This window comes from Mauremys reevesii, linkage group 6 (genome assembly GCF_016161935.1).
Source record: "Mauremys reevesii isolate NIE-2019 linkage group 6, ASM1616193v1, whole genome shotgun sequence".
Classification (NCBI taxonomy): Eukaryota; Metazoa; Chordata; order Testudines; family Geoemydidae; genus Mauremys; species Mauremys reevesii.
Window position 1 is genome coordinate 100887210 of NC_052628.1, and position 13897 is coordinate 100901106.

The window sequence follows — 13897 nt, forward strand, 5'->3', positions numbered from 1 at the left end:
GGAGACCATTAGAATCTCAATGGAAATGCAAGAAGCACTATGATAGGACCTCTATGAAAAAGATGCATAAAAATGTATGACGCTACCATTATCCGTGGATCATCAACGTGGTAGAACATAACAGCTCCTTTGGAGCTGCTGAAGAATGTCATTTCAATGCATACTTAAGGAGTCTTTTAACCTGAGTGCTATAGGCTGAGTACACTTTACGATCTTCCTTGGAGGAGTTGTGCTATTTTGTATCAATCCATATATAAAGATCCTGTATTTCTCTGTTTTTCTTCAAGTCTGCTGGGTCTTTGATTTCTTTTCTTTTCTTCCTCTCTTTTTCTTTTCATTTCCTTGTTGGAGGTATTACTGTGAGAAAGCTAAGTCAGAGAAATAGGTTTTGCATTTCTCTTTGAAATAATGTAGTAATATATTACATAGTTGTAAAAGCTATTTAGCAATACTTTGCATTGGCAGTTAGAATGAAATCATATTGTAGTTAACTTTTGAAATGTCTGACAGGATGGTTGTACACTTGCATTTTTGTGTCTGCTTTGTAACTCAGATGGCTCAACAGTGAATACAGTGTTCAGCTGCTACAGAATCACATCAGGCCCCTTTCACTATCTCCCCTCCCCCCTTCAATGTGCAAATAAAGAACTAACAAATGTCCTGCTATGGTTTTGCCAAATCTGCACCATCACTTACAAACACACTATTGGTTAAACACAAACCCTTCTTCCCCTTGCTACTTCTAAGTCCGTCCCCTCAATTGACTGACTGTGTGCATCTCAAGAAGAGTTTCCAAATGCAGCTCTCTAGGTCATTTTCCAAATCTATAGTTACTCATTGTAACTGATAGGGACTCATTTAAAGCAAACACAATTTAAAAAAAAAAAAGCACAGTTAAATTAGTTGTGTATTGGGCACTTCAGTGACATGAGGTAGATGGCATCCTGGACCATATTAGCTTTGGATTAATTAAAGAAATGTTAAAAAAAAATCTTAAAACTGTCTTTTTTAAAAAGTGTTGTTTACTAAAGACCATAGCCTTAGGTTTATATATGGCTTCTATTACCATAGCATCTGAGCACCTCACAACCTTTTGTTTCTTTTATTCTCACAACACCTCTCTGTTCTTGTTACTCCCGCTTTGCAGATGGGGAATTTAGGCACTGAGTAGGGTTGCCAACTTCCTACTCACACAAAACTGAACACCCTTGCCCCGCCTCCTATCCCACCCCTCCTCCTCCAAGGCCCCGCCTCCTCTCACTCCATCCTCCCTTCCTCTGTCGCTCGCTCTCCCTACCCTCACTCATTTTCACCTGCTTACCTCAGGGGGTTGGGGTGTGGGAGGGCTCTGGCTGAGGGTTCCGGTTGTGGGTGCAGGCTCCAGGGTGGGGCCAGAAATGAGGAACTCAGGGTGTGGGAGGGGGCTCCGGGCTGAGGCAGTGGACGGGGATGTGGGAGGAGGTGAGGGCTTTGGGGTGGGGCCAGGGATGAAGGATTTGGGGTGCAGGAGGGGGCTCCGGGCTGGGGCTGAGGGGTTCAGAAGGCAGGAGGGGGATCAGGGGCAAGGGTTTGGAGTGTGGGGGGTGTGAGGGCTCCAGCTGGGGGTGCAGACTCTGGGATGGGGCTGGGGATGAGGGGTTTGGGGTATAGGAGGGTGGTGTGGGCAGAGGCAGCAGGTTGGGGTGCGGTAGGGGATACTGGGTCTGGGGTAGGGTATGGGTTCCGGGGTGTGACCAGAAATGAAGGGTTCAGGGTGTGGGAGGGGGCTCTGGGATAGGGCAGAGGGGTGTGGGGGGTGTGGGCTCTGGTATGGAGCTGGGGATGAGGGATTTGGGGTGTAAGGAGGGGGATGGGGCATTGAGTTGGGGTGTGGGAGGAGTGAGGGCTCCAGCTGAGGGTGTGGGCTCTGGGGTGGGGCTGGGGATGAGGGGTTTGGGGTGCAGGAGGGGGATCAGGGGCAAGGGGTTGGGGTGCAGGCTCCAGGTGGTGCTTTCCTCAAGCAGCTCCAGGAAGCAGCGGCATGTCCCCCCTCTGACTCCTACGCTGAGGCGGAGCCAGGTGGCTCTGCATGGTGCCCAGTCCACAGGCGTCACCCCCATAGCTCCCATTGGCTGCAGTTCCTGGCCAATGGGAGCTGCATAACTGGTGCTTGGGGCGGGGACAGTGTGCAGAGCTGCCTGGCTGCCCCTATGCGTAGGAGCCAGAAGGGGGACATGCCACTGGTTCCAGGAGCCACACAGAGCCATGGCAAGTTAGCCCCACTGTGCCGCCGACCAGACTCCCAGGCCCCAAAATTAACATCCTGACCACCAGGCCATCATCTTTATCTTTCAGAAATGCCACATGGTTCACATTAAAATTTATAGTCGTGTACCTGCATCTCTGAAGCCAGAATATGGCCTAAAGTATCAAGATTCCTGTGGAGCAAAAAGAGAGGCCTAGTTAAGGCTGGGCTAAATATCTGGGTCTGATTACATACCTTAATAAAAAAGTACTTACCACTGTAAGGTTTTCTGATTTAGCTATTTTAAAAAGAGACATTTTTATGTTTTTGGAAAGTTTACGTGAATTTTCAAATATTATGTCATTTTGCTGTTATAAATCCTTAACATAGGAAACACACAGTCAATTAAGTACAGTAATACCTCAACACGATTGAAGCTATTTTTTTAGTCACAGGGGAAGAAAAGAAACTCTAAGCTGGTAAACATTTTTTTCAGCTCATCATTTTAAAATGGTTAAGTGGAACATTTTCAAAGGGGTGAGAGAAAAGTCATTCTTGGGCTGAGACGTACTTGTATTTCAAGTTTCAGCCTGATTCCAAATTTTACAGGCAACCTACAGATCTTGCGGGGAGGGAGGGAACATAGGTAGGGAAAACATAATGGAAATTCTAGTCAACTTTTAATAAAACTGCTCTAGCAGATGACATTATTTCAGATGGTGTGTGCACGTGTGCATGCGCGTAGCAGTAACATGAAATGCAACAACTCTACAACAGATTGGTGTAAAAAACGTTTTTAAAAATAAGTGAAATAAGGCATTTGTTTATAAGGAAAAAAATCTCTTACAGTATAACAGGAATACTGTTCCATTTTGTAATACCTTCATTCTCTTTGCAGTACAATTAATTACGGAGTTCATTAATTAATGAACATATTAGAGAAAGACACCATTACTGACCAGGGGAGGCCTGATATATTACTGAGTCAATAAACTATTGAACATGAAACGGGACCTTTCAGTAGAATTTTTTTCCTTGTAACCCACAAACACATATATTATTCTGCATAGTCAGCAGTTCTTTTGTGCCCTTATATCTCATATTACTAATGATTTTAATCAGTGATACATAGAGCAATGTTTTACAACCTAGCTAATGAGTAAAGGCAGTTGACTTTGGGAATAAGTCCCTGAAATATCTGGATATTTTATTCCACCAGGGCTTTTGAGAATCAAAGGTAGTAAAAGAGCAGACTAGATGGGAGGGACGAAGGACTCCTGCATCAGAGAAATACAGATTGAATGAGTCAGTAAACCACAAATGGCTTGAAGTTGCTGTGTCTGATGCAAATAAATAAATAAAATGTTTAAAATAGCTTGAACTCTTTTTATTGTCAGCTGACAAAGAGTTTAGCTTGCCCATGCTAATGTTTAATGTTGTTTTCCTTACAAATCTGATGCTTTCAGTACAGGGAAGAGCATTTCTGTTACTTACAGGTATTGCAGATTTTTAAGTGGAAGAGTCTAGGACAGGTTTGTAAGGCAACAGCATTCATAAAGCTCCCATGTATCTGCAGTCATAGGTACCAAACTCCCTTCCCCCACTGAACCCCCAAGTAGTCATTGATTGCATCTAAATCAGTAGAGAGATCTTTTCCTGGAAGTACTGATAGTTGCAGTAGATTGTTAATCTGTGAATGATCAGACTAAGTCCCCTCTGTCTCACAAACCTCCATGCAAATTACACCTCAATGCAAGCCATAAATTTATTGGTAGCAGTTTGAAGAGCACAGGTCATCTTTAGCACTGTTTAGAAACACAAGTCTCACCACATTTATGCTGACTTTCTGTGGACGCTCTCCCCCCCCAACCTCCTAAAGTAAACTTGCTTAGCTTTTTAAAGTACTTTAGTTTTAAGAATGGGTTTAGCTAGATGTATTCATTGTCCAGATTTTAAATCTCAATATTCAGTCTCTGTTTTTAGTAGATTTCCTTTTAAGAAAAAGTGGAAAACGTTTGTGTCAAGTATCAGAGGGGGAGCCGTGTTAGTCTGGATCTGTACAAAGCGACAAAGAGTCCTGTGACACTTTATAGATTAACAGACATATTGGACCACAAAAGCTTATGCTCCAATACGTCTGTTAGTCTGTAAGGTGCCACAGGACTCTTTGATGCTTTTTGGAAAACATTTATATTTTAATAACTATATGGGACTAAAAGGTAAAGGGTTATGTGTGGAGATCGGAGAGAAATTATGGATGCAAAGGAAAGTTGCTCTGTATCTCATGAGCCAGTCCTATCTGTGCCTCTCTCATTTTACTGCTGCTTTGGGAACACCAGTTCCCAAACCAGTGGCTTCCTTCTGATACTTAACTGAATTAGGTCTTGTGTGAATCCCCACAGGGAAACATGAAAACAACGCTTGGACGGTGTAGGAAAAAAGAGATCTTTGCTCTGCCGTTGTGTATATTTTTGTGTATTTTCACTCTTGATTATAACCAGTATGACATAGTGCTATGTGAAGACATAACTATAATCACATTTTCCTTTAGGCACTTGATTGGAAAAAAAAATGGAGTTCTTGGTCTGTATTCTTTTAAAGAATTTAAGAATTAATTCAGGCTATGGAATGGTAGAATACATTATTATTTAATGGACTTTTTTTATAATTGGTCAGGGATATTGATAGATGCATTTTAGGGAAAAATAAACCCTACATAAAAGAATTAACATTGCTTTGCATTTTAGAATTTCTTTTCCTTTTTTTTTTTTATGTTCAAAAACCCCAGTCACCATATGGGCAAATATTTAAAGAACAAATATCTGGTAAGATATTTATGTGCATTTGTTTCTTTTCCCAGGCCATCCGCTGTACACTGGTAAATTGCACATGTGAATGTTTCCAGCCAGGGAAGATTAACCTGAGAACCTGTGATCATTGTAAACATGGCTGGGTGGCACATGGTAAGAAATATCTGTTCTTTTATCCTCTCTGTTTTGTCCATCTCTCACTGTCTCATTAGATATAGTGATAATAGCTATATCTGTCCGTGCACACATGGGTGTGTGCTTTTTTTAAAGCAGTCTCTACATTTGAAAAGAGAGGGTCAGTTATGCCAGTAGCAGGGCCGCCCAGAGAATTCAGGGGGCCTGGGGTCTTTGGTGGCAGTGGGTCCCGCTTTGGCGGTAATTTGGAGGCGGGGGGTCCTTCTGCCCCGGTGCAGAAGGACCCCCGCGGCCGAAGACCCAGAGCGGAGGAAGCTCCAGGGACCCAGGCCCCGCGAGAGTTTTCCGGGGCCCCCAGAGCAAGTGAAGGACCCCACTCCGGGGCCCCCGAAAAACTCTTGTGGGGGCCCCTGTGGGACCCGGGGCAAATTGCCCCACTTGCCCCCCCCCCCCTCTGGGCAGCCCTGGCCAGCAGTGGCTTCAAGTGTCAGTGGATGCAGTGAGTTTGTTAACGTTATATGTATAGCTAGTGCTTCATTTGTAATGAAAGGAGTGCCAGGGCTCAAGCAATTTTTTTACGTTCATATCTGGTGCAGCAAGCCCAGAGGTGCTGGGGCTATGAACTGCCAAGCCTAGAGGTGCCGGGGCTCAGCCCTGGCACTAATTAAGCACTGTGTATAGCTCAGAGAACATATTCTAGTTTCCAAGCAGTAATGCTATGCTCACAGCTCTTAGCAGGAAGGCAAAATGTTTGTAGTATGGTTGCACTGTGAAGTTCACATTGCCCAGATGCAGTACCCAAAGAGTCACTGAATTCCCATGGAAACTCAAACATATCACTGTCAGCTTTTTGGAGACAGGATGTCAGAATGAAGCTGGTATATCCTCCTTGGCTGAATGAAAGCCTTGATGGTAGTTCACCCTCATAATATGGCTTAGGGAAGACAAATTCAGCTGCTATGTTAAAGTGGGTAAAGGAGGGCTGGAGACTAATTGGGCTTATGTATTTGGTTTGCATCTAAATCAGGGCCGCCCAGAGGGGGCAAGGGGGCACTGCCCCCCGCCCGGCTCCGAGGGTCCCCCCCAGAGAAGAGCGGAGGCTCCGCCTCTCCCCCCTCTCCAGCCCGCGGCGCATCAAGGCCGAGCGAGCGAGCCCCCCCCCCCCGAGCGCCGGGAGCGGGGGGGGCGGGGGCGGGCAGCGGCCTCCGCGTGGCCCCCCTCACCTCACCGGCTCCTCTCGGGGCGGCGGGGCGGAGGCCAGGCCGCGGGCGCCCGGGGCCGAGGCGAGGGCGGGCGCGGGCGGGGGGGGGGCGGGGGGGGGGGGGGGCGGGGCCGGGGGGGGGGGGGGGGGGGGGGGGGGGGGGGGGGGGGGGGGGGGGCCGGGGTGCGGGGGCGGGGGCGGGCGCGGGCGCGGGGGGGGGGGGCGGGGGGGGGGCGGGGGGGGGGGGCGGGGGGGGGGGGGGCCGGGGGGGGGCCGGAAGCCGCCGCCCCCGCGGCCGGGGGCCCCGCCCGGGCGGGGGCCCGCTGCGGGCCCGCCCGGCCCCCCGCGCCCCCGCGCCGCCCCGCCGCGCCGCCGCCGGGCCGGCCCGGCGGCGCCGCCGCCGGGGCGGGGCGCGGCGCGGCGGCGGCGGCCGGTCTTCGGGGGGCGCGGGCCGCACTTTGGCCGGGGGGGGGGCCGGGCCCTCCCCCCCCCCCCCCCCCCCCTCGGGCCCCCCTCTGATCTAAATACATTTTATAAATATACACTAAATGCTTGGGGTTGGATTTTTTTTTTTAAGAAGTCAGTCACAAACTATATGTATCTTGATCATGTCCAATATAGTTTCAGTAAACACAATTAGAAGACAAATAAGAGAGAGACATTTTCTTCTGAAATGATTTCACGAACATCAGGAGAAAAGAGAGAGATGGCTATCTTTGCCGAAGAAATTTACCTTTTGAGTTTCCTTCATACAGTTCAGACTATTAGACCCAAAGCAAGCATACTCGCCATTCTCACTTTTTCCAAGCATCCAGTGGGTTGTGTTCTATAAATTCTGTTTTATTTCAGTAAGATCTGAAGGAGAAGATCAGTACCTTTCTCCTAAAATGTCCTTGGTTTCTATGTATTTTATGCATATCTGTGTAATGCATAAATGTGTGTGTGCTGAAAGTAAGCATGTCTGAATGCTTAACAAAACTGAAAAGCAAGCAGTTCCAGGGGCTTTTAACGTGTGCCCATTCCTGGAAGGGAAAAGAGTATGTGTGACGTTCCCCTCTGGTGTTATCTGGACCGGTGATCTGCTAGATCACTCCAATACTTGCAAGGGCAGCTCTAGACATTTCGCCGCCCCAAGCAGGGCGGCATGCCGCGGGGGGCGCTCTGCCGGTCGCCAGGAGGGCAGCAGGCGGCTCTGGTAGACCTCCCGCAGGCGTGCCTGCGGAGGGTCCGCTGGTCCCGCAGTCCGCTGATCCACCGGAGCCACGGGACCAGCGGACTCTCCGCAGGCACGCCTGCGGGAGGTCCACCGGAGCCGCCTGCCGCCCGACCGGTGACCGGCAGAGCGCCCCCTGCGGCATGCCGCCCCAAGCACGCGCTTGGCATGCTGGGGCCTGGAGCCGCCCCTGAATACTTGACTCTGGGAGCCAGCCTTACCCGGCTCTGCTGTGAGAACCCCCACTCCTGGGCTGTTCATGCACAGCCTCTAGCATGTAAGCTACTCCTTGTCTTGTGCAACTGAATGACACTAGCCAATATCTCTGGTCCCAGACATAGCCCTAGGAACCTCCATCTTGCAGTGTCCAGTTATGCCCGCTGGACACTGCAAGCTTATATGAGTTCATCAATTAAACAAAGAAATAGATCTGTACCGGCCTTGTTATCCCAAGGGGAGTTTCTGACATGCTTCAAACCAAACACACTGCTTCAGGTAGAATAAACAAACAGATTTATTAACTACAAAAATAGATTTTTAAGTGATTATAAGTCAAAGCACAAGAAGTCGGATTTGGTCAAATGAAATAAAAGCAAAATGCATTCTAAGCTGATCTTAACACTTTCAATGCCCTTATAAACTCAGATGCTTCTCGCCACAGGCTGGCTGGTTGCCCTTCAGCCAGGCTCTCCCCTTTGATAAACACTTCAGTCGCTTGGTGGTGATGTCTGTAGATGGAGGTGGAAGAGAGAGGAAGACCATAGCAAACATTTCTCCCTTTTATCATGTCCTTTCTTCCCTCTTGGCTTTGCCCCCCACCCCCTTCAGGTGAATGTTACCTCATCACAGTCTCAAACTGACCAAAGGAAGGGGGGGACTCGAGAGTCCAACAGATCCTTTGTTGTTGCCTAGACTAGTGTCCTTTGTTCCTGTGAGGCTGGATTGGGTTTGTCCCATACATACCCTGATGAGGTGTGAACTGCCCCTCTGCTCTTGGGGAGTTTTTGCCATGAGGACACATTTTCAGCCTCATAACTATATACATGAAATTATAGCCTATAACATGACTGTAACAACAATTACTATAACATCACTATAAGAACAATGCTCAATGCATCATGAGTCTTCCGAAGACACCCAACATGACAAACTTTGCATTGCATTGCATACCACACAATCATATTATAAGGATGAATATGAGGGTGCAGGATGTTGTCTCGAGGTACAGAACGTCACAGTATGCAGGTACAAATCCATTCCTGTGTTGCTCTGTAATGAATGGATAAAGCCCACTGCTAATACTGAAGGTAAAACAAACAAGTAGGTAGTTGGTTTGCAGATGAATTATGAACTGGATTCCTAATTGGGCACAGCTTCTTTCTGTTCCCCAAAATTTCAGACAAGATACATGCTCTTGCAGTATAACCAGATCCGTTCAGATTCTTAGGGCTTTCAGCCATCTCAGTGTCTTTGTAATTCAGGTAGCCATCCGGCTTTGTGCAGGGTCAGCACACAATGATCTGCTGTTCAAAGGGGAGGGAAGACAACTTATCTGGCTTATTTCCAATGGCCAGACAAATTACATCTCCATGTTGAATATTTGTAATCATATGGCCTGCTGCATGGACTTTATTTTGGACTATAGTAGGCCAAGGTTTTTTTTTTCTTTTTCTTTTAACCAGAACTCCACATAACAGTGTGGCTTGATTTTTCTGGTTGGTAGTTTTCTGTGAAGTGGATGGGTTGAAAATTGGAATATTAGAAGATAGTCTGAGGCAACTCCAATACGTATAACAGAAATGGCCAAGGTTCTAAGGTGAAAGATGAATGCTAAAAGCACTGGGCACACCACTTGCTCCTATGCTGTAGTGCTTTCAAATAGAAAAGTTGAGTTCAGCTAGATATTAACAAAAGTGTATATTTTACAAATGCAACCTGAAGAAAATCATTTTATTTTCTCTTAGCTCCTTTAAAGTAGATGCAGCCAGAGTATTTACATTTTATGGCAGTATAAGGCTAGTCAGATGTATATTGCATATGCACACTCAAAGCATAGGCTCATAAATTAGTTCTTGAAGACTGTGTGATGAGTCTGCTTGACTTGTTGACTTTAGCTACTTTCCAAAATTTGAGAGGGGCATTCAAAAGGAGACTGTACTGTTGCACCTGGATTTTAAAATTGGTGAATCATCTTACTGTTCAATACTTCCTTTAAGCCCAAAACACTGTACTTACATGTACAGTGAATGCAAGTGGTAGTTCCTATTGCATTAATTAGGGGGTTTTCTTCTGGTTTTCTTTAATGAATTTCCACTCATATCCTTGATAGATGAAGTAGTGTTTTATTAAATGGGATTATCAAACAATATGTGTTTCCAATAAGAAGTACCAAGCATATCCAAGCTTGATTAACCAGAATCATAATTAACTGAAGAGGTCAAAAATAGGCCTCAGTTGCAATTGTCTGATGTTTTCCCTGACTCATCCACACAGAGTTAATGCATGCTAATAATTGTCCATTTGAAATGCTGGAATTCTGGGGCCAAGAAGGAAAGGGCACACAGCCATAGTGGTATTATTTCACATAGCAACTGCTGGCCTGTTTCTTTTTCCTGTTTCCATTGTCTTTCTCATGTTTTTCTTTCCTCACCTAAAACGAGCTATGCGCTTCTTGAAAGGAAAGGTTTCCTACAAGTTCAATTCTTTTCTATTCAGAAGTGCCAAAGAAGGATGTCAATATAAGAGCAGATTCATCAAAGTGGTTCTTTTGTGGCAAGATAAATGTTTCTGTTGGCAAAAGTTCAGTTTATCGAGTTTTGACCCTACACCCTTTCACTATAGTGGTAATCCTACCATCAGCGTTTTTAAGGCTCAAACCAAAAACTTCATAGAGTATAGCCCCCTTCTCTAGTACGGCTATGCTTAAGAGGGAATTGGTTGTATCTTGTGTGGCTTGCTGGGTTTTTTTAAGGGGATGTAGAGAACTGGGCTGTTTTAATTCCCTTCCAGCTGAAACTTGGCATTTGTATTGTCAGTTTGGATGGAGATTTATTTTCTAAAACAAAAAAATAAATCGTTTAAATTGAATAAGCCATTTCCTAGGCCTAAAGCAGTAAAACAGACAAGGGTTAAAAAAAAATCTTAAATCATTTTATATGACCCATAAGATACAAAATAAATAAATAAAATATTAACAGTGAAATTGTGTGGGCACTTTGATTTAGTGTAGTCCAGGGCCATTTGGTAATTTTTTAAAGAAAAAAATCAGATACTTTGAGTAGACACTGTGGCTGCTTCTCCTAATATTTTGGTTGTGTGACAAGTAACAAACACTAATAAAATAGCCTTAAAACTATACCGGATTAGGTACAAAAATCCACTTGTTCAACCTTAACCATGATGATAATGGTATTTTACATGCATGTCTCTTCCCCCCCCCCCCCGCCCCAGGAAAACATAAATAAGTAAATCTTATTTTCGACCAGTGAGAGAGGAGAATTATTCTAGGCAGTAATAAAATCCCGGTGATTACATCGACTCAGCATTTTGTACACTTGATCTGTCATTGATAAAAGAATATGAACTGTCATGCCACCAGATTTGAGATATACCTATCTCATAGAACTGGAAGGGACCCCGAAAGGTCATTGAGTCCAGCCCCCTGCCTTCACTAGCAGAACCAAGTACTGATTTTTGCCCCAGATCCCTAAGTGGCCCCCTCAAGCATTGAACTCTCAATCCTGGGTTTAGCAGGCCAATGCTCAAACCACCACAGTTGTGGTGTCTAGTCCAACTGAATTACTGACCTGATACAGTATCAGTGGAAGTATAGTGTTACCCTCTTGAAATGATTTTTTTATTTTTTCACAGAACAATTTCACAATAAGAAGTAACATGTTTTGCATATCGCAATGTGCTGAAACTAGTCAGGACTTTCATTCTGTTTCACTACAAATGGAGTTCCACTGTATCAGACTTCACTATTGTCAGTTTTACTGTATGTTTATTAAACCTTTGAATTCACTGTGTCACTGGCTGAAAAATGGTCATATAATCAAAAATAGTTTCCTGTATTACCCATAAATTGGTCACCAATCTAAACTCAGTTAGATGTCAGATACAGACCTGTTCTTGATATATTGTGCAACTATTAATATTCTTGACCTAGTTGAATTTCATACTGGTTTTGGAATCGAGCTGTTGAGGGCAATTAAGTATCCTGTGAATATTTTTTTTGTTTGTTTCCCTGTGCAAAAGTGAACTTTTTCTCAGATCAATAAATTGGCCCTTAGCTCTCTAATAAACTGTGCCAGGTCTTTTTCTTGGTGTATGCTGAGCAGAGCAGCTTGGGGCAGGGCCTTTTATTCTAGACACTCTGCTCTGGGGTCTCTCTGAGCTATACCTGTCCTCTGAACTTCACATGACCTCTTCTCTAAGCTGGGCGCTGGCCAGGCCTTTTCTCTAATAAATCTGAGCTCAAATTCCTTGGTGGATTTAATGAAACAGAAATTGACTGGAGTTTGCAGCACATGGTGCAAAGCCATTATTCCTTTTGGTTGAAAAGGTGCCATCCAGCGAGTATTAATACCTAGTCTATACCTAGTGTAACCTATGTGGGTTACACTTTAATCTTGCCGGAGAAATAGTTTTCCGCTGTCAAGTTTTTGTATTATGCACACACTAACTTGCTGTAAATGAGACCAACAATCAAAACAGTGACCCCCACCAAGCAACAGAGTGCTCTCTCGTAAGTTCACATGCATGACATGACTATGACTTCTTGTTCATTCCGAATGGCTGAGCAGCCATTTCTATATGGTAATTTGTAAAGTTGTCAGGTAAGGGAATGGTGGGGAGAGAGAGAGAGAAAGGGAAAAGGAGGGGGGAGAGAGATGTTATTGTCCTATCAGCTACTGAAAATTTTAGAAATTTCATGTCTCCCTAAGCAGACTCTCTGTCCAAGTCTCTATGAGGATGTGGTTTAATGGGGAGGTTTAGGACTTTTAACACGAGCTGCATTGGGGAGCTATGTTAAATTAAAAACCTTTCTGTGTTATCACATTTATCTCAGTCCAAAGCTGTTGAGTGACAGAAATCTGGAGCATTACATTTGCAAAGCCAGAGGTCATCTCTGGCCCAAAACCAAAGGAGGTCACAGGTATAAGCCTCTGGCTAGAAATTGGCATGGATTGCAATTCGGGAGGAGGGGAGAGGTGTGTGTGTGCGCAAACTGTAGGTAGATTTGAATAGAAAAATCTTTCTATATTTTTTAACCATCTTGTAGAATTTAATAGAGACTCATAATCTTGCTGTAGAATACTATAGGATGATCGTAAAAAACCCATTTTCAATTACATTGTATAGGTTTTCAGAGTAAATTCATATCAAGTGGCTATAGAAACCTATTGGTTCCCTCTTCAATTATATAGGACTTTTCCACAAGCATCTTTGTAAAGGAATTTCTTTAGCTCTTAGTTACTTCTCCATCTGGTTATAAAGACCAAAAACTAAGTCTTCACGGCTGTTAAAGTGACTTTAAAATAAAAGTAATGTTAATCTAGCTCTAGACTGGATTTAACTGCTGCTGAGGTTCCCAGCAGACAGCCAGGTTCCTGGACCTCCCTGGGCAAAGTCTCTCTAATCTATCATTTTATTTTTGTTCTAATTGTTTTTGCCTAAAATCAGTGGTCCCTTCTCAGTTTGACCTGGGAGGACCATGTATTTGTTCAGTTTATTTCCTTGCTCATCAGCTTACAGTTGTTGTGCTTTAAAGGAAAGTATCCATGTAAGGAAACCACACAATGTATTAGCCTTTTTCCTCTGGTTTTGTGTGCTTGTAAATATTTCAACTCAGTGTAAATACAAATGGATCATACAGAGTCCTCACAAATTATGGGCAAGAATCACCTGCTTCCAATACTGGAGTATCACTGTGGGATGTTTCAGTGAATGCAAGGGACAGAGACTCAGAAGTCCAGCACCAAATTCTCTACTCCTCCTCACCCCAACCCCCCAAGTGTAATGTTAGAGTAGCATTTGGCCCATAGCTTTCATTTTCAATTCTGCTACTGATGCATTGTGTGATCCTGATTAAGCCATTTTCATTTCCCGGTGGCTTGGAGTCCCTGTCTGCAAAATAGGTATAATGCCCACTTTCACAGCTGTGGAGTCTCAACTAACTGTAAAGCATTTTGAGATGTTTAGATGGAAGTTCTTGTGGAAATGCAAGACATTATAATTACTTGCCCATTTGTTAAATTATATTATTAAAGTTACATTTACAAACTAGCCTCCATCTTGAGATAAACAAGCCC

The 13897-nt window shown here is 44.7% G+C and overlaps 1 protein-coding gene across 6 annotated transcripts in view; it reads left to right on the forward strand.

Annotated features, from left to right (window-relative positions):
* The window catches only part of BNC2 (basonuclin 2), a 431062-nt gene that overhangs the window by 295637 nt on the left and 121528 nt on the right, over positions 1 to 13897 (forward strand). For all 6 annotated transcript variants that reach the window (XM_039544170.1, XM_039544169.1, XM_039544168.1 and 3 more), the window contains one exon: positions 5085 to 5187. In XM_039544170.1, the coding sequence (XP_039400104.1) occupies positions 5085 to 5187 (103 nt within the window). The remainder of the gene's footprint in view (positions 1 to 5084; positions 5188 to 13897) is intronic.